This window comes from Chrysochloris asiatica, unplaced genomic scaffold, assembly GCF_000296735.1.
Source record: "Chrysochloris asiatica unplaced genomic scaffold, ChrAsi1.0 scaffold00046, whole genome shotgun sequence".
Lineage (NCBI taxonomy): Eukaryota > Metazoa > Chordata > Mammalia > Afrosoricida > Chrysochloridae > Chrysochloris > Chrysochloris asiatica.
The window spans coordinates 7,787,884-7,808,795 of NW_006408564.1; the positions used below are offsets into that span (position 1 = coordinate 7,787,884).

The window sequence follows — 20,912 nt, forward strand, 5'->3', positions numbered from 1 at the left end:
AAAAAAAATTCACTAATAAAACCCCTGTGGAACACAGTTGTACTCTGACACACATGAGATCACTATGAGTTGGCAGTTTGAATCCACCCAGTGGCTGGCTCTGTGGGGTAAGAATGGCATGTAGATTCTATAGATTATAGCCTAGAAAACCTTATTGAGCTCTGTCACATGGAGTCTCTGAGTCAGAATCCACTCAATAGAGTCTGTCATCAGTAACAAGACCGTGTTTGGCAGCTTCGTTTTTGCATTGATGCTATCTGAGTAGCTCATCCGTTTCTACAGCCTGCCTCTTGAATTCAGCATGTGAGCTGTTGGCTGTCATTCCACATAGACCGCTGCCCCGTTGGTACTAACTGGTCACTGACAGGATGTACCAGGAAAGGCAGTCATGTGCTCTCAGGATCACACAGGGCTGTGTGGACACCCCCAGGGCACCTCTCCTGTGAATTTCCCCAGGGTCTTGATAATGTCACTGTAAACACCTTCATTACCTGTGACCCAAATATCAATCCAGAGTCTCTGGTCAGGAGGCTCTGAAGTAAGAATTCAATGTCCGACCTTGTCCCTGGAGAGTAACTGGTGCTGAGCGTTCTGTCGGTCACTATGTAGCCCTTTTGCCTTAGCATTCGGTTCTCTAAGGCGCTGAGGGGTTTCAATTCCAGAGCGGGAAAAGGATGATATTCATCAGGAAAAACCTCCCTTTGGGATGTGGAGCTTCATGCCCTCATTGCTGTGTTTCTAAACCAAAACACAGCAAGTCCACTGGCATCACGTTGATTCTGACTCAGACACCTCATAGCATGGGGTAGAACTGCCCCCCACCCCCCTCTTAGGGTTCTCAGGCTGTGAGTATTTACGTGAGCAGACAGTTTCCTCGTTCTTCCAGAGTGGCTGGTGGATTTGTACTGTCCACCTTGATGTTTCTAGTTCAATGCTCAGCCCACTTTGCCAACAGGGCTGCTTTGCAGCTTTTCAAGAGTGTTCACTTTGGCAGACCCTAAGCACTGGACTGTGAGCTGCAAGGTTGTCAGTTTGAGCCCATCAGCCACTCCGTGGCAGAAAGATGAGGTCATCTGTTCCCGCAAAGATTTATAGCTTCAAAAACCCTATACATGGTCGCTGTGAGTTGGAACCGACTCGATGACACTTAACACAATACCAACAACATATTGTCCCAAAGTCAGTATTTCTCTGGGTTGTGGTAGAACCCTGTGATCCCAGTGCCTTTGTTTTTGTTCAAAATCTTTTCCTTGTTTTTGTTAAATACAACACGTGGGTTTCCTGTGGCCTGGCTTTGCAAAAACCTTTCAAAAGGCGTTATGGTACAGAGAGTCTGTTCTCAGAACTCCACCAATGCATCCACATATGCCAGCTCTCTCACTTTTGCCTTCTTTGGGGCAGTTATCTGATTGAATTTGTTGGTAAGAATTAAAAGTAAATCCAACATTGGCTTATGAGGTGTTTTGATACAAAGTTAACACCAAAGGAGGACAGCAGCAGGTTGTAATTTTTAGTCAGCAAAACAAATTTGAGAGTTATGTAAATTTAGGTTGAGTTCCAGCATCGCTACTTGCTGGATACATAGCCCTAGACAGGTTACTTAATGTGTCTGAGCTTCAGTTTTCCTATGTGTTTAAGTCATTGGTTAATAATTAATACCCCACAGGAGTGTGGTGAAAACGAAAGGATATAATGCACCCTACTCATGTCTGGCGGAGTTCTGGTGTGGTGCTGTGGGTTAATGTGCCAGACTGCATAGCCATTTGAACTGCAAGGTTGGTGATTCAATGCTCACCAGCTGCTTCTTGGAAACCCTATACAGGGTTGCTATGGGTCAGAATTGACTCGATGAAACTTAACAGCTCATGTCTGGCATATAAAAAGCATTCAGTAAATGACAGCTGTATTATCATCATTAATTATGTTGGTGTTCATGAAACTGAAATGCCAATTTTTCTTACTCATTCTTACTGCTTATCTTCTGCAGCATCTATTGCTTGCTGTTGTTAGTTGGTATTGAGTTACCATGGAGACCTTGTGTGTAAGAGAACAGAACGTTGTCAGTACTGTGCCTTCCTCATAAGCATTGATATATTTGAATGCATTGTTGCGGCCACTGTGTCTGTCCATCTCCTCTGGACGCATCACTGGGAAGGACAGCACCTGCTGGAGAGGCTGAGATAGCACTCTATGTCCCAGGAGACTTTGTTTCTCTGCTGTGCTTTTTTCTTCTTGCTGATGCACAGGGTCAGCACCTCACTTAGGGTCATTTTCCTTTCCCAGGAGTGGAAGTCGGGAAGGATCAGGAGTTTGCCGTTGACACCAAGGGGGCTGGAGGCCAGGGGAAGCTGGACGTGACGATCCTGAGCCCCTCCCGAAAGGTTGTGCCATGTCTGGTGACGCCCGCGACGGGCCGGGACAGCAGCACTGCTAAGTTCATCCCTCGGGAGGAGGGGCTCTATGCTGTTGATGTGACCTACGATGGACACCCGGTGCCTGGAAGCCCCTACACGGTGGAGGCCTCCCTGCCACCAGACCCCAGCAAGGTCAGGCTCAAGATTGAGGATAACTGAAAATTTGTTGTTGCAGAATTTGTCCCATTTTGTTAAGTTTAACACCATTGTCCTTCTATAGCCTTTTAAAAATCCTATTGTGATGAGTTAGATCTCAGTGACTGGCAGTTCTTTCTTCTCTAATTCAGTATGAAGAGTAAGAACTTGGTCCCCTGGGCAAATGGGTCAGATCCCTGCTCTTCTCACTCTCTCATCCCTAAGTGAAAGTCCTTCATCTGTTAGTAGAATGAAGGTGCTCACCTCAAAGCAAGCCTGTACAGGTATAGTGAGAGGATAGATGTGGAGGCCTCAGCCCCGTGACCAGCACATAGAGTAAGCTTAGCCTAAAGAAGTTTTTTAAAAAAATTCTCATTATTACTATTTCTTCCTAGTATCCCCAACTGAAGGTTTTGGGAGTATTTCTGGTGGTCTTGATTGACATGATCCTATAAAACCACTGTGTTTATTGAATGGTAAATGAAAGCCTCATCCGCACCTCATCTTTAAAAACAGTTTTTGTTATGTAGAAATTGTTGAGTGAGTTCACAGCCAGCGTGTCCCTTAGTCATTTGCCGCACTGCAGCTTGGCTTCAGTGTGTGGGTGTGTGGAGGCCCACTCACTTGCAGTGAATTGCAGGCTTGCGTGTTGAAATCAGTATTGACTGAATAGTGATAGTCACACCAAGTATTTTTTTATTATCTTTTCACACAGGTGAAGGCCCATGGGCCTGGCCTTGAAGGTGGTCTTGTGGGAAAGCCTGCTGAGTTCACCATAGACACCAAAGGAGCCGGCACTGGAGGTTTGGGCCTCACCGTGGAAGGTCCATGTGAGGCCAAAATTGAATGTTCCGACAATGGCGACGGGACCTGCTCTGTCTCTTACCTTCCCACCAAACCCGGGGAGTACTTTGTCAACATTCTCTTTGAAGAGGTCCACATTCCTGGTTCTCCGTTCAAAGCCGACATCGAAATGCCGTTTGACCCCTCTAAAGTTGTGGTGTCAGGACCGGGTCTCGAGCCTGGAAAAGTGGGTGAAGCTGGGCTTCTTAGTGTTGATTGTTCAGAAGCAGGGCCTGGGACCCTGGGCCTGGAAGCTGTCTCAGACTCTGGAGCAAAAGCAGAAGTCAGTATTCAGAACAACAAAGACGGCACCTATGCAGTGACCTATGTGCCCCTTACTGCAGGCATGTACACACTGACCATGAAGTACGGTGGTGAACCTGTGCCACACTTCCCCGCCAGAGTCAAAGTGGAGCCCGCTGTGGACACCAGCAGGGTCAAAGTCTTTGGACCAGGGATAGAAGGAAAAGGTGACTTTCCTAAAAAAATTTAAATTTAAAAAATAGGCTGGGGGATTTAAGAGTTACCAGAAACTCCCAGAGTTTAAATTCTCTTATGGGGCCCCCGTGTCAGGGCTGGAGGGGAGATCAGAGGAAAGGGGTGAGCTTGTTGTATCTCCAGAAGCTGTACCGCTGCTCTCTCTTTCTCCATGGGGATGGGGCCCTGCCTTGTCAGCAGGTTTTCCTGTTTCTCTGGAGAAGCCACAGATTTTGATTTGTATGTGGAAACTCAGCGTACTGAATTGTTGACACCTAATTGAAAAATGGACTCCTGGTGTGGTTCTGCAAGATGAGCACTGGACTGCAAACCACAAGGTCAGCAGTTCACACCCACCAGCTGCTCCTCGGAAATCCTATCCAGGGTCATTATGAGTCATAACTGAGTCGACAGCACTTAACAGCAACAACACCATTTGAAAAACAATTGAAAACGCAGTATTGGTTCGCCTGCCACATGCCACTTGCCCTCTCTAACCTGCCCTAGATCCCACATTGTCCCCAAAAGGGTGAGAGTGGGTGTGTGGTCACATGACCAAGAACACCCTGGAAGGGGCTTGGGGATTGAGGAGGGTTACTTTAATGTCTCTGATTTTGAGAGCCAGACACGTCAGCTGTGTGCTGTTGCTGGGATGATGCAGAGTGTGCTCTGCATTACTGAGAGCCTTGGTCCTGGAGTGTGGTCCTGGGTCTGTGGTGTTGACAACATTCTTGTCTGTGTGATTGATCTGCAGATGTGTTTCGTGAAGCCACCACTGACTTCACCATCGACTCACGGCCCCTAACCCAGGTGGGGGGTGACCACATCAAGGCCCACATTGTCAACCCCTCGGGGGCCTCCACTGAGTGCTTCATCATGGACAATGCCGACGGGACCTACCAGGTGGAGTACACACCTTTCGAGAAAGGTGAGTTGCTGTCTGCCTAGATATGATCCTTGTTGTGACCTGTGCTTGGCTGTTTTCTCCTGGTGCCTGGGCCTCCTGCCCCTGACTTGTCTCTGCAGAGGTACGTGGGAGGTGAAGGGGCTATACGGAAACTTCCTCCTCTGCAGAGCCACCTGCTTGCTGATCCTGTTGTGTAACAGCTAGGCCAGGGTAACCTCAGACTGAACAAGTTAGGAGTGATGTCATGGCATGTAGTCTTTTGTATAATTTTCTCACATCCTAATTTCTTTGCTGAATATTAGAAATTATACGATATTTGGATAAAGTTGAGAAACATAAAAAAAAATCAAAATACCGTATAGCCCCATTTCTTACACACATGCGCACTGTTGATATTCTGATATCAAGGTCCTCAGTGTTTTGTGGATGCATGGCTCTTATGGTTCATGGATTTTCTGCTGCCTTTGGTTAATGATTGGATGGAGTTTTCCCAAGTCAGGAATATGGACTGACTTGAATACAGAATGAATGAGTTTTGCTTTAGGTGGGGCCTTTGTGAAGGGAGTGGGCCTTGTGACTCCCGAGTGAACAGAAAGCATGTGGTTTCTTGGTTGGTTGTTTTTTAATTAAAGAATACTATCATTCACTATTTTTAAATCTTCTCTTTCCAGTGAGAACATAGCACAGAGACCTGAATGCGGGAAAAGAAACTGGGGTCAAGTGTCATTTCCCACAAATAGATGACTTGTAGACAAATGCGTGTTTGTTTTTTCTTTTAATCAGGTCTCCATGTAGTAGAGGTGACGTACGATGATGTGCCCATCCCAAACAGTCCCTTCAAAGTGGCTGTAACCGAAGGCTGCCAGCCATCTCGAGTTCAAGCCCAAGGACCTGGATTGAAAGAGGCCTTTACCCACAAACCCAATGTTTTTACTGTTGTTACCAGGTAGGGCCAAGCCCTGGGGTCTTTATGCTGACTCTCTTGCTTTAAAGATGTTTTCTACATTTGTATTATGGTCCCAAAGGAGCTCTGGTAGCATAGTGGTTACAAGTAGAGCTGCTAACCTCAAAGTCAGCAGTTTAAAACTGCCAGCCATTCTGCAAGAGAAAGATAAGGCTTTCTACTCCCATAAAGATTTATAGCCTTGGAAACTATAGAGGATTGCTATGAGTCTGAACCAACTCCATGGCACACCACCACCACCACCACTACCACCATTATGGTACCAAAACTGTTGGTAGAGGCAAATTTTTTTCATGATGTTTAAAGCCTCTTGTGCTGTATAGACTTACAGAGCATGACCAAGCATAGCTAAAAAGGTACCAGAAAGGCATTTGATAATCGTCTTAAAACTGCTTAGCAAAGTAGGACTATATGGAAGCTTTTTAACCTGATAATGTAGAAGTTTATTTCTCATAAGTGAAACATTAGAACCGTTCCTATTAAAATTAGTCTTAAGACACACTTATGCATTGTACTTGAAGTCCTAGCCAATGCAGTTAGATAAGAAGAACAAATAAAGGACAGTTGCTGGAAAGGAGTGGTCAAAACTCTCTTGCACAATTCTCCACAGGAGACCTAGTGATCTGGTCCTGTAAGTATTCGGTTACCATTGAGTCAACACTGACTCATAGCAACCTTGTAAGACAGGATAGAATTACCATAGGACGTTGCCAAGGCGGTGAATCTTTACAGAAGCCATATCTTTGTCCCATGGAGTGACAGGTGAATTCAAACTGTTGACCTCATGGTTGGCAGTCAAGCGCTTAACCACTGTGCCACTAAGGTACTTTCCATAAAAATAATAGCCTACGAAACCCTATGGAGTCCTTCCGTTCTGTCATAAAAAGTCACTACAAGTTAAAATCAACTTGACAGCACCAACAACAATATCCAGAGAGAACTGTGAGGGATGATGTCATAGCAGTTGAGTTGGGTTGGCTCACTGGGCTGGTTTAGAGAGGGCTTTTAGATGAATTTTATGAATAAGCAGAGTAGCATGAATTATATACAACTTTACTTTCTTTTCCACTCTTTGCAGAGGAGCAGGAATTGGAGGGCTTGGGATTACTGTTGAGGGACCATCAGAGTCGAAGATAAACTGCAGAGACAACAAAGATGGCAGCTGCAGTGCTGAGTATATCCCCTTTGCTCCAGGGGATTATGACGTAAATATCACATATGGAGGAGCGCATGTCCCTGGTAAGCTGTACCTCAGAGTGGAAACCAAAGGGCAGTTGTTTTGGCATGGAAGTTGCTTTGATTTTGCGTATCTCTAAGGAGGGATAATAGTCTGATCATTGTAGTAGCTGCAAAGGGAGACTTTGCCTTAGGACTGCATCTCCAAGAAATTCCAACTCCCACCAGAACCAGTAACATTTGAAAAGAAATAAATCTAGTCCTTTTTTTTTTTTTTTTTTTTTAAAGACATAGCAAAAAGCATTGGCTTCGAGTTTTGACTAGAAATGGTTGTGTATATTTCGAAGGACTCTGTTCTTAATTTCAGAGAAAACTGGTTCTTTATAGTGTTGGAAACCTTTGCTTTAGTTTGTCCTCGGTTCTTATTCAGTGGATACAGGGGTCTTGTTTTCTTTTTTCTTTGGCAATCCTGGTAGTTGATAAAAGACACAGGAACTCAAATTCTTGCTTTAAAATATTTTTCTATGCAACAACGGATTATGTACCTACTGTAAAATAGTTTGTCCTCCTTAGTGCTGTTGGCACTAAGATTCTCTGTTAGAGGGCGTGGAGGCTGTTCTGTGCACTGTAGCAACATCTCTGGCTTCTATGCACTAGATCCAGGAACACCCTCCCTCCTGACATTGACAACTCAAAATGTCTCCAGAATTTGCCAAGTGTCTCATAAGGGGAAAACAAATCTCCCTAGGCGGGAACTACTGCTATAAAGGATTCAAACAATGAGGAAATGTGTGTCTTAAGTAGTGAAGGACCCTCTAGCTTTTACCTTTCAGAGGGAGAAAATCTCTCCAGGTCCTAGTTCTGTTTATTGAATGCAGTGATGGCCACCTAGCCAGCATACTCCTGGATGGGTAGGTGAGTGTATAGTGTGCTGTGAGCACAAGTCCAAGGACTGTAGGGCTATTCTGTGTCACCTTATACCTTGTCTCAGGTGTGGCAAGAAAGAGGACAGACTTTTACCCCAGGTGCAGGAAGAGATTTGGGTGGGTCTGTGTTGTTCTGCCATAGAAGACATAAAGTGAAACAAGGCTGAGAGGGGAAGACAGAGTCAGGGACCTAATGTCGGGTTTCTGGATTGACTCCCATGCAATTGGAGTGCCCACTGACTACACACTTTCCTCTTTCTGCCCACTCTCACCTCCTTAAAGTACAAATGTACACATACACTTACATTCTCTTGTTTTCTCTCATACTGATCAAAGGACATTGACAGTCAATTCAAATGAGTTCTACTCAGATGTCCATTTAAGCTGTAATCATTTTTTTATTATTAAAGTTTTTATTGTGAATTGATAGTTTACATGGGAGAACATTAGCTTTACATTCATCCAATCGTATTTTGTTTCATTGAAATGATTACAGTCACCTCCATGCATCATTAAACAACCAAAGGGTACACCCTGCAAACCTGCCCCCCTGGCTGTCAGCACACAGCCCCTCTCCCTCCCTGAGTCCAGAGTCTCCAGCTGCTCCATCTCTCCACGTCATCGTCTCTACCTCCATCTCTGGCATCACTGCTTCTCTGGCTAGAGTTCCTCACTCTACTCTTCTCCCTTGATGGTTAAGTTATAATTCTTTTAAAGCTACCTATTTGTCCTCAAATTTATTCTTGTAGCTCATTCAAGATACATTTTTAAAGATTCCTAATATCATTAGTCTCGGCAAATATGACAGTGGACAAGCAGACAAAGTTGCGTCCCTCGGAGAACTTAACTGTCTGGCATGTCTACAATTCAAACATGTGATAACTGTGCTGACAGGGAAGTGAGGGAATTCAGAGTGAAAATTACCTTTTGGAGTACTGCAGCCTGGAAGCACTTTGGCTAGGAGAGAGTATAGAACACAGAGCAGTTGAAAGGATGTTCTGAGGAGAGAGAACTCGGTGGCCGGTGGTAGTAGATACAAGTAGGCCAGTGCCTGCTGGTTGTTGAGGCAACAGAGCTGTTTTGACTTTACTGGGCAATTCTGCTGGATGCTGTCAGCTTGGAATTCCCCTTCTAGATAGGATTAAGACTTGGGTCCCTTTGGCTGACCCATGAGCTTGAGGCAAACGGCTGTTTCCATGAAACAGAAAGAGATAAAATAGGGTTTTCCCATGAGCTATAGATGTTAGGTGTCATATGGCTGAAGTAACTTAGGAGGTGTTCTTGTGAAGCTTTCACCAACCTGATAGTTTCTACTTTGCTTTCATGGGGATTCTGGGTGATTGTGTTTTGCTCAGTTTCTCCTGGCCTGGTATAAACTTGTAATTGGGTTACTCTTAACAAAGTGCCAGTCTCGCCAGAAATGTCATATTGACTTTCTTTGGTTGTGCAACTATAGTCGGTTGGTGGTGATGCTAGACCACTGGATGAACTCTAAGACTCAAAGAGCATCAGGAAGAAGGGCTGCCTGTAATTGATTGATGATGTCTGCCGGGGCATGGAATGGGGGAGTGGCAGACAATGCTCTTAATTTGCCATGTTGGAGCTACATTTATCTTGCCTTTGCTTGTTGATTCTTGACTGCGCTTGTGCTAAATTCAGACACCCTCTGATGGGGATTCTGACTTATATATTGGCTTCAGAGATAGTCCAATATATAAGTCAGAATCTCCATCAGAGGGAGATTCTACTGCTATATATTGTAGTCTGTTGGCATTGGAATCCTCAATTGTCACTGTAGAATAAAGCTCCCTTTTGTTTCACTGAACCCCAGAAAGGGGCAAGATGGGGTAGCATGGGAAGGTGGCTTGTCTTTGTCCATTTTAGCCATTTATTTCATGTACCTGAAGAGCTGGATGCTGCTGACCCGCTGAAACCCAGCTGCTGTTAGGAAGTCAGAGTCGCCTTCCTTTGTGTGGTCTTTGTTATTTAGTACCTTAATTCCAGAGTACATCAGCTTTTGGGAGTATGAGACAGAGATTCCTCCACTTCATGACAGTTGTTGTTAGCTGCCATTGAGTTGACCTCCAACTCATGGTGACCTTATGTAGAGTGGTACAAAACACTGCCCTGCCCTGTTCCCTCTGGATTGGTTGCGTATAGGACTGTTGTGATCATAGAGTTTTCACTGACTGATGTTTGCCTTTCTTCTTAATCTTTTTTAACTCTGGAGGGGTCGTTAATTTTGCTATAGTTCATGTGCGGCACAAGAAAACTGTAAATGCTGTGTGGCAAGAGGGGCAGTTAGCTCCTTGATGGTGGTCTTGGCAGCTCAAGACATGACACTGGAACACTGGGACTCTTGTTTCTGGCTGACCCTGGGGACGTCTTAGTTAGTCCCCTCCTTAGGGGATCTCTCAGAGGTGACTTTGGCTCAACCCTGTTGTCTCTTTTTAGTGCTTTTCTCGAAAACCTATCTCTTTACATTCTCCACATTTCCTTGGTCCTAAAAACTGATACCCTCAAAGAATCAGAGGTCCTTATTGTTTCCTGTGAGGACAGCCCTAGCGAGTGGCAAAGCAGGACTTCACCTGAAGACCCGGGAACAGAGACAGCCACATGTGGTCAGAAAGTGCCTGCCAGGTTGGAAAAAGAGAATTCCATTAGTGGAGAAGATGTTGAATGTGGGCTGCAAGGTCTGCCCACCTCTGTCCAGTTTTTTCTGCTCCTACTCCATCTTTCCACCACCCAGCTACTTCTTTTAATTCCTCCACAGTCTGTCTTCCCCCTTACCTCCAGGCATTTGCACCTGCTGATCCCTCTGTTTGAAACTCTTTTCCATTTCTTGCCCTCCTCACTGTCATGTCTCAGCTTAGTTGTTACTGAGAAGCTTTCTCTGGTCTGAGTTAACCTGGTCAGTTGCGTCAGTAGTGCTTCAACAATGTCATGCACCCCCAATGTATGCATACGTTGTATGCTATGCTATGCTATGCTATGCTATGCTATGCTATGCTATGCTATGCTATACTATACTATACTATACTATACTATACTATACTAATGTCTCCAAGCTTTTCCCTTCTGGTTAACCACTCTGAGCCTAGCATGTAACATAGTATATGACCATAGGAGGTGCTCTACAATCATTGTTAAAGAAAGATGAGTAGACGGATCTGTGTACACAAAGCAAGTCAGGAAATGTCTCTTGGAACTCACTGAATCTCCAGGTCCCAGGCTGGAGTAACGATGTAATTTTGGGCACATATTAGGTATACTGTGCTCAGAATCCTGTGACCTCTATTCCAGGCAGTCCCTTCAGAGTTCCAGTGAAGGATGTTGTGGACCCCAGCAAGGTCAAGATTGCTGGTCCTGGGGTAGGCTCCGGCGTGAGAGCCCATGTTATGCAGTCCTTCACAGTGGACAGCAGCAAGGCTGGCCTGGCCCCGCTAGAAGTGAGAGTTTTGGGCCCACGAGGTGAGTATATATGCTGCCATTTCACCTGCTCAAGGAAGAGCAGGCATGATCCAGGGCAGGCACTTTGATCTTTAACTTAAAATTAAGTTTCTTAAATTACTTTGTTGTTCAGTATTGTAGCTAAACAGTAACCATGTCTGCATAAAAGTAGGCAGGCCTGTTATTTCTCCAGTTTCCTGTGTTTTTTCCCATTTAATAATGTTGTTGTCATGTGCCATTGAGTCATTCACATTCTTAGTGACCCCATGTGATAGAGTAGAATGGCCACATAGAGTTTCCCAGGTTGCAATATTTACAGAAGCCAATCTCTAGGTCTTTTTTTGCCTTCAGAGCCACTGGTGGGTTTGAACTGCTGACCTTTCAGTTACCAGTCAAGTGCTTAACCATTGAACCACCAGGGTTGCTTCAATTAGTTTTTGTTGTTAAGTGCTGTTGAGTTGGTTTCAACTCATAGTGACCCTTTATAGGGTTTCCAAGGAGCACCTCATGGGTTTGAACTGCCGACTTTGTGGTTCACAGTTCAGTGCTTATCCTACAGCACTTTCTTAACAGATTTTCTTTTTTTAAAGTAGCTAGATAAAGCAAGTAATGTTTGGCTTCCAATATGCGATATTGCTGCAACTGTTTCATTATGTATTGGGGTGACTGAAGTGGGTCTGGATTTGCGTGGGTTCAGAGGTCATAGCACTCTGTGGGATGCCCTGGTGCTCCTGTGGAACGGAACATACCCACATTCTCTAGCAATGACAGGTACTTGGCCCACATAGCAGACAGCTTTGTCATTGTCCCTGCTCCCTCGAGATAGTGTCTCTTGGGAATGGGCTTTGGCAGATTGGTCTGCCCTGTTGTCATCTGAGAATTTGGGTTTGGTAAGGTTAGCAGTCCATTTGGGGACAAAGCCCTGAAAGCGCGTTGAAACTTGCCTTTTTTGGTAAGTGACCACATTTCCTCTTCCAGTATTTCAAATGTGCTATTCCCCTAATTTCTTAAATCATTTGGATTTTTTCCCAGTGATGTGTTCTTTTCTTCACAGTAGAAGTGGCAAATAGGGGCTTCCTCCTTTGAAGGGGAACCTTCTCCTTAATAGGGTTCACCAGGAGGTTATGCCTTTTGAAGCTGAGGGCAGAAGTAGTTTGTGGGAAATGAGGTCATGGGGCTGGAATCTGATTCTACGAAGTCACTGAGCTCTGAGATCTGGATGTGCGTATGTGTGTGTAAGTGAGAATAGTGACGCCTTATCGAGATCTCTGCTTCTCTTATGGAGCTCTGAGACGTGTGTATGTGTGTGTGTGTGTGTGTGTGTAAGGGGGGATAGTGACACTTTACCTAGATGTCTGCCTCTTATGGAGGGCTCTCAAATAACAGTCTTTTAATTTTAGCTGATGAGACGGATTCCCAGTCATGGCGCAGCCCCTTGAAAGCCATTTCAGAGTTCTTTAAAGGTGACCCGAAGGGTGACTTTATGGAGACAGGTTTGCATTTCCCTATTGGCTGACGCTCTAATTTATGTAACACAATCACCTCTTTCTGGCCTCCCCTCTAAAACTGGCTTGTTACCTGCTTCCTCTGCTTTGCTTAATGAGTGTGCCATGCTTTGATGAGTCTACCTGCCACTTGACCCATCCTTGACTCTCATAGTCAAAACTGGATATAGCCTCTACCAACCCAGCACACGCTTGATTGTACTTTAACGTAATCTCTAACCAACCACAGGTGTCATGTTAGGGTCCACCGTGCCACCCCACCCACTCTGCCCTGTGAGATTGGCACCCTCCCCTGTATCTGCACCCAGCATGCCAGCCCATAATGATCTTTGCTCAGAAGTGGCCACAAATCTTGATTGCTCAGCCCACTGGTTAATCTTTTACTATTTGGAGTTCTGGATTCTTTGGTCCCTTCTAAACTATAAAGTAAAATTGCCAAATGCCAAGCATGTCTAACCAGCTTAAAAACACATAACGTGTCTGCAGTGAGCTGCTTCGCTTCATCCTTCCAGTAGCAAGCCCAGGCAGTCTCCTTAATTATACTCTAGGGCACACTGAGTGTACTTTAGCCAACATAAAACTGTGTCTTGGAGTCATTTCTGCAACCATGAATTGGGATCCTGTCTCGCTGTGATTCCTTAGGACTATGATCATGGTCTGCTTGCCTTTATGTTGCTCATGAGTGGAAACCAATAACTCTTGGGGATAGATGTGATTTTTATTTCCAGCTCTGCCCCAGGGTGGAGTGAAGGTAGGGGTCAGGTCAGTCCTCAGACCTCTCATCTCTATTCTCAGGCCTGGTGGAGCCAGTGAATGTGGTAGACAACGGGGATGGCACTCACACAGTTACCTATACCCCATCCCAGGAGGGGCCTTACATGGTCTCAGTCAAATACGCTGATGAAGAGATCCCTCGCAGGTAAGCTCCTGAAGGGTATCCAAACCAGCTTCAAGGCCACCGCCTAACTACATTCATGGCACACCCATCCACTCATCCATCTTTCTAGCCGTCCATCCAGGGTGCAAATATCACTGAGAATCTGTTTGGTCCCGTGGGTGAACCTTGGTGTATGCGGTTCCTGATCTCTTGGCCCTACCCCTGTCTCCTGCTCTTGTTCCTTTAAGACATCTTTAATTGGAGTTGGGAATTTTTGAAGAAAGAAAAAGTATATTAATTTACCAAAAGCTTCTTTTCGGTGACCCTGCCAGTATCATTCTGATTAGGGCAAGGATTTGTACTTCTTTCTCTAGAAAATATACTTTGTAGTAGGATTGCTGCTCACATGGTCACTTTCTTTCTAACTTTTTAAGGAAGCGCCATACCTGTTTCCACATGTTTCACTTCTTAAGTGATTTGTTGACAGTAGTAATCCTAGAAGATAATTAATTGGATACAAAACTTATTTCTCATTCCTATTAATACAGGAATATTGCTTAAGCTCTTCCCCTCTTGGAACATTTTCTATATATTTTCGATCCATAAGATAAAAAAGTTTCAGTCATACCACTATTGTACTCATTTTATCTACAAATGGGCTTCAGATGTTCATGGGGAAAAATTTATTACTTTTAATCAATTTTAATCCATTTTCCACAAACTTTTTGAAAGCTCCCTCACAGATTTATGCATTTTGTTCTGGTGGTGGTGGTATGCCATTGAGTCAACTGTAAATCATAGTGGCCCTGTATAGGGTTTCCGAGGCTGTAAATCTTTATGCAGAAAACTTCATCTTTGTTCCATGTAGCCACTGGTGGATTTAGACTACTGATCCCAACACATAACCCATGACGCTACCAGGGCTCCATACATATAGCTTTAACTATGTAAAAATACATCACTTATAAATACACATTTATGTAATACTTTGCTAATAGATCATGTACCTTATAAAACATACTGAAAGTAGAAAATAAAAAGGATAAGATAACATAGCAAAAGTCAACTTCCAGTATTCTCTTTGTATTTTGATAACTATTATCTTAGCACAACAAAAATAGATAAAATGTGTTTAACCCCCCATGTTTCCCAAACTAATTTGAGAGCCCTTCTTCCCCAAGTTGTACACTATGGAACATACTCAGGGCAAAGCTGGTCTGTTGTATAATGCTTACTACCACATGGTTGTAAATTTCTGCTGAATATAAGGCACTTAAACTAAACTCACTGTCTTGTTTGCTGTAGAAATCCTGTTTCAATCCTAGTTTTTATGTGTTAAAGGGGTTGGCCATAGTAAGGTTGATGTGTATTCTGACTGGATGTGTGTGTCAAGTCCCTTTAAGGTCAAGGTTCTACCCACATATGATGCCAGCAAAGTGACCGCCAGTGGGCCTGGCCTCAGTTCCTATGGTGTGCCTGCCAGTCTGCCTGTGGAGTTTGCAATTGATGCCAGAGAGGCTGGGGAAGGCCTTCTTGCTGTTCAGATAACGGTAACTTTGAGTTCTTTTCTAAAGTCTAACTTCACTGATAAGAGTTTTAATAGTCACCTTCTTGTCTGCTAGGAGTGTTTATTAGATTTTTCCAATAAAAAATCAGTATATATATTTTTATGATTTTTTAAAAAAATGTTTTGAATTGCTCATTTGATTAGTTAGGACTAAATTCATAGTAAATCCCAAAGTAAGACTAGCTTAAAAGAAAAAAAAAAACAGGTTATTTTCTTTTATAAAAGAAGTCTTTTATACTGGTCAGAAAGAGACTGGAGGAACCTGAGCCTATGACTCTTGACCCCCCTTCATGTCTGGAACAGAACTCACTCTCTTGTGGCCCAGTTTTCAGCCAAGCAGTAGATAGGTATATAGGGGGAACAACACTGATTAAGTATTTCACCATGGAATGGTCAGCCATTCAAATTGAAAAGGGCAACAGTTGAGAAGGGATAGGAAGGTGGGTGGTATGGAAATGGGAATCAGAGGGAGGAAGTGGGATTGCAATCATTGAAATGAAACAAACTGTATAATATGTTGAATGTATAACTGATGATCTTGTCTGTAAATGTCACTCAGCCTTTTATAAGAGTTATATTAGCACCTAGGTGGTTCCTAAAGAGGGTTTCTCTGTTGATCCACAGGACCAAGAGGGAAAACCCAAAAGAGCTGTTGTTCAAGACAATAAAGATGGTACATACGCTGTCACCTACATCCCCGACAAGACTGGACGCTATTCAATTGGGGTCACTTATGGGGGTGACGACATCCCATTTTCTCCTTACCGCATCCGAGCCACCCAGACTGGCGATGCCAGCAAATGCCTGGCCACTGGTGAGTTCAGAATAATGTCAAGATCAGGTGTGTGGACTTTGGAGTCAGACATTGCTCACCCTTTTCTGCCCCTTGGTATTCCTGTGATCAGGACAAGTTTTTCAACAGCTTTGAGCTTCAGTCTGACTTAGATTGAAGATCTTTTGGGGAAACATTTAGATTCATGAAGCTTTTTAAAAGATCAGAGAATGTGCCATGAAATAAATTCAGGCATGAAAACTGCTTAGCACAGTAGGTATGATTATAGCACATGGTAGGTATTATTATGCCACTTTTAAAGTGGGCACATTTGTTGGAATCTCCACTGTGAGAGTGAGTCCCATGAAAAGCAGTAAATTTTTGCCATGAGTAGATGGTTTCAATAGCATTTCACGTCAGCATTAGAGAAACACATGTTTTTCCTCAATATTCAGGACTTCTCTACACATGTCACAGTTACTTTCTTTCCTAAGATGCAATTATTTGAATTCATGGTTGTTGTTATTGATGTTTTCATTTTCTAAGAACACCTGCCCAAGCAGATTTTAAAACATGAATCCTCATCTGTGAAATGAAACACATTTTCTTTAAGTTAAACAAACAAACAAAAAACGAATGATCTCGTATCTCAGCCAGTTCTAAACAGAGAAAATCTTTTGACTTTCAGGGCAAGGTTGTAAGTTGCTCAGCTCATCCTTTTTTTCAGTCACCTAGGTAGGGCCCTCTGGTAGCGCCCTCTGGTAGCATTGTTGTTACTAATCGGGCTGCGAACCTTAAGGTCAGCGGTTCGAAACTACCAGCCGCTCCGCGGGAGAAAGATGAAGCTTTCTACTCCCGTAAGGATTTACACCCTCGGAAACCCTGTACAGGGTTGCTATGGGTCGGAACCGACTCGACGGCACATAACAACAACAAGGTAGGGCCCAAGTTGAGAAATGTTGAAATGCTAGTGGATCTGGACACCTCCACATCTATTTACCAGTGACAAACTGGAATGTCTATGCTAACCTGAAGGGTAATGTTGGGTGTCCTCCTTCCCTATTCCTCCTGGCTGTGTTCTGTTGAACACTCTGCTCAGCCTTAGGCCATGCCTTTGGTCTGTTCTTCAAAGCCTTCCACAGACTGGCTCTGTTCTTCTTTTCCACCAAGTACTCTGTCTGAGTCAATGGTTTACATGTTCTGTACTCCCTTGTTGTTAAGTTACGATTCATAGTGACCCTGTATAGGGTTTCCAGGGAGCAGCTGGTGGGTTTGAACTGCTGACCTTGTGGTTAACAGTCCAGTGCTTGTCCTATATCGCCACACCCGGACTCCTTTGTACTCCCTAATTTTGTATAAATCTTAGGTAAAATGTTGCCACAAACCTTCATTGTTTGAAGGAGGGGTTTTAAGTCTCCCAGAAATCAACCATTACCCCTTTTGTCAGGAAGCCCTATGTCAATGTGGCAACTTTGAAATATAAATTCTTAGAGGAGGACAATTCTCTGAAGAACTGTGGGTTCTCTCTTCTGCAACTTGGCCCCCCTCAGTGGTTCCATAGAAGGCTTAGCTGTCATTCTTGGTGCCTCAGTCCATCTACCATTAGAATACAACTTTCCTGAGGGCAGGCCTGTTTCTTGCTTGCTTTTCTACATACCTAACACTCAGGAAATGCCCAAGATATGTTTGATGATCAAAGTTGACTTTCATCCTCAGACTTTTGAATGCTAGTAATTCAGGTCTAACGTTTAGTTGACACTCAGAGTTTGCAGGTTCCTTCCTCCTTATTTACTAAGTAATTGCCAGAATTCTCCATCATGCAACACCTTCAAGGGCCCCATTCTTGTGTGCTGGCAATTGAAGGGTGAATGAGTGGATGTGTCCTGCAGCCTCCAGAGCAAGTGTCCATAGCTGATGTCTGCATTCTCTTCTCCTGAACTTGTTTCTCTCCAGGGCCTGGAATTGCCTCCACTGTAAAAACCGGTGAGGAAGTGGGCTTTGTGGTTGATGCCAAGACTGCCGGGAAAGGGAAAGTGACCTGCACAGTTCTAACCCCAGATGGCACTGAGGCCGAGGCCGATGTCATTGAGAATGAGGACGGCACCTATGACATCTTTTACACAGCCGCCAAACCAGGCACCTACGTCATCTATGTGCGCTTTGGTGGAGTTGATATTCCCAACAGTCCTTTCACTGTCATGGTAAGAGGGGTCCCTCCTCCAGAGCAGACTGCTATCAGAAACAATCGCAGAACACTTACTAGGCTTTCAGCTTCTCCTTTATTTTGACAGCAGTCCTGCCTTTGTAGAGTCCTAGGGTAGATCTCTAGAAACCCAGAGACCCTTTGGCTTGAAGAGGTTTTAGGGAATCTTATTGGCCACCAAATCATCTACCATGCTAAGGGACTTAGGTAGCATCCTGGTCTAAGCCCTATTCAGAAAGGTAGACATTTATAGAAAATGTTTATGATTTATAGTTTCTCACTCTCTTCTGATAGTTATCCCCACCTCTCCATGGCTGGAGGAGAGAGAATGCCGTTTTGCTTCATATCTCAGGATAAAGAACTGTTAGTTGCATCTTGGAAAGATCTAAATTTTGCTTATGAGTAGGGAATACCTTGTCTTTGAAACTAGGAACATCTGGAGTAAAGGAAACCATTATGCAAATGTGTGGACTAGAGAATGACTGGGGTCTTTAATTTTGAGTTCTGAAGAACTTTGAGGTCCTCCTGATTGTTAAGGATCTTCACCCAGGAAAGGGGATAGAAACCTTAGGGACATTATCTCATTTGACTTCAAACCAAGCATTGTTGATTATTTTCACTTTTAAAAAGTAATTTATTTCATTTTTGGTGTTATTGAAAATATGAACATCAGAGCTTACACCAATTCAACAGTTTCTACATGCACGCTTCAGGGACACTGATTCCAGTCTTCAGTTTGTGCAGCCTTGCTCACCCTCCTTTCCCTAGTAGGCATAAACTCATAAACCATTAACATAAACTCATTGCTCCTCAGTGTTCTGTCTACTCTTTGAAGTTGCTGTTGTCAGTTTGATTCCCTCTAAATCATTCTTTAACATTGTTGTCTGCTTCACAAGTGAGGAGAGTAGTACCTTAGGTAACTTATGGAAATTCATAAACAGACCCGGAACTTGAGTCAGCTCTGGACAGCCACCAGGTACCAAGCCACCTCCCATACCCAGTGTCCTTTGATGCTGAATCAGCAGCTATGCTTGACCACAAGATTCATAGGCCCCTAATAACCTGGTCCCATGGACAGCCTACAAACCACTTTTAATTACTTCACTCTGTACATCCATGGAGAAGGGCAAGAAGACACCACTTATCAGAAGACCAGGGACTCGCTTTCAGTCAGTAGTCTGTTATAGCTTTTTTTTTTTCCCCCTTTCTAGACATCTGTTTGTCTGCAAACATTTTCCCAGAGATCTGGGAGGCTCTTTTATGTCTCTATGAGTATGTAAACACATGTCAACTTTTGACATTGTTCACTTGGAAGTGTTTTTTTCTCCTGCAGGGGAGAAATGCAGCTAGGAAGTTTATGCTATTCTTGTTTACAGAGAAGGACCCCCCACTGCAATTTTAAGCATCTGTGTTTAGCCCATGGTAGATTTTATTTGATTGGTTAGATTTGGACAGGTTGGAAGAGCAGCCACCGGTAGACTGGGACTACAAGACTACACTGGGAAGATTTGAGTATTGAAAATCAGAGTTGAAATACTGAGGGCGATTTTAGCAGATCGTCTAGAGCCCTGAGGTGGGGACCACCAAACTCATGTGAAATAAATGGAGTTCTGGTGTGGTGCTTTGGGATAAAGCACTAGATCGCAAGGTCGGTTTGAACCACAAGGTCGGTGGCTCAAAGCCACCAGCCGCTCCTTGGAAACCCTATACAAGGTCACTGAGAGTTGAAACCGACTCGATGGCATGTCACAAAAACAGGCAGTGTTAGTTCAGTGGTGGGATTCTCACCTTCCATGAGGGGAGACCATTCTAGCCAGTGAACCACATGCACAGCCACTACCCAGGTGTGTGTCAGTGGAGCTCATGTGTTGCTATGATGCTGAACAGGTTTTCAGCAGAGCTTCAGCTAAGATGAACTAGGAACAAAGGTCTGATGGTCGGTTTCTGAAAAATCGGCCAGTGAAAACAAAAATCTCAACTCTCTGAATCACAACATTCCAAACCTCTTGTGCTTGGGGTTGCCCTGGGTCAGGGGCCAACCTGACGGCCAGGTGAGCACATAAAACAGGGTTACTCTGAGTACACATGCTGCCCCCCTGACTACTGCTGGAGGCAGAAAATGACCGTCCCTCATCCTGAGTTTTGTCTTCACTCTACTCTTTTTCACTCTCCCTCTTTTCAGCCTTACATTGGTGACTGACTCAGTTCATTGACATCAGCTGGATAGGCTCCCAGCACCCCTCTACAGGCGTGAAGGAAGGGAGTACTCAGCATGCGTTTCCAGCAAACCCGCAGTCTCCCGGTTCAGTTAGATACATTCACAAATGTGGTACCAGAGTGAAGAAACCCACCTAGCAGCTTATCTGCTTGTGTCTCAACATTTGAGAACTGCTAAATGCATGGGTGGCAGTTCAAACCCACCAGCCACTCCTTGGAAACCTTATTCAGGCTTGCTCTAAGTCAGAACTGACTCTACAGCACTTAACAATAACAACAACATATTGTTCCCAACACTTGTTCTTGTCATGTTGTCATGGCAAAAGAGGAGGGTGGAGGGTCTGTTGGATCAGGAATATGAAGATTTTATGTTTTATTAACAAATTTACTTTAAAATTTAAAACATTAATTTCTTAGACATTTATCCAAGAGTCCCCTTTCCCAGTTCCAGGTGCAGAGTCCACAATGCTTGTTTTTCT

At 44.1% G+C, this 20,912-nt stretch overlaps 1 protein-coding gene across 4 annotated transcripts in view; it reads left to right on the forward strand.

Annotated features, from left to right (window-relative positions):
* The window catches only part of FLNB (filamin B, beta), a 182,052-nt gene that overhangs the window by 131,045 nt on the left and 30,095 nt on the right, over positions 1 to 20,912 (forward strand). For 3 of the 4 annotated variants that reach the window (XM_006862076.1, XM_006862077.1, XM_006862078.1), the window contains exons 20-29: positions 2,284 to 2,546; positions 3,265 to 3,862; positions 4,624 to 4,797; positions 5,560 to 5,722; positions 6,819 to 6,979; positions 11,146 to 11,313; positions 13,593 to 13,716; positions 15,068 to 15,224; positions 15,866 to 16,055; positions 17,967 to 18,214. In XM_006862076.1, the coding sequence (XP_006862138.1) occupies positions 2,284 to 2,546; positions 3,265 to 3,862; positions 4,624 to 4,797; positions 5,560 to 5,722; positions 6,819 to 6,979; positions 11,146 to 11,313; positions 13,593 to 13,716; positions 15,068 to 15,224; positions 15,866 to 16,055; positions 17,967 to 18,214 (2,246 nt within the window). Of the gene's footprint in view, positions 1 to 2,283; positions 2,547 to 3,264; positions 3,863 to 4,623; positions 4,798 to 5,559; positions 5,723 to 6,818; positions 6,980 to 11,145; positions 11,314 to 12,692; positions 12,786 to 13,592; positions 13,717 to 15,067; positions 15,225 to 15,865; positions 16,056 to 17,966; positions 18,215 to 20,912 lie in introns of all 4 variants that reach the window. The other variant, XM_006862075.1, reaches the window with a different exon arrangement.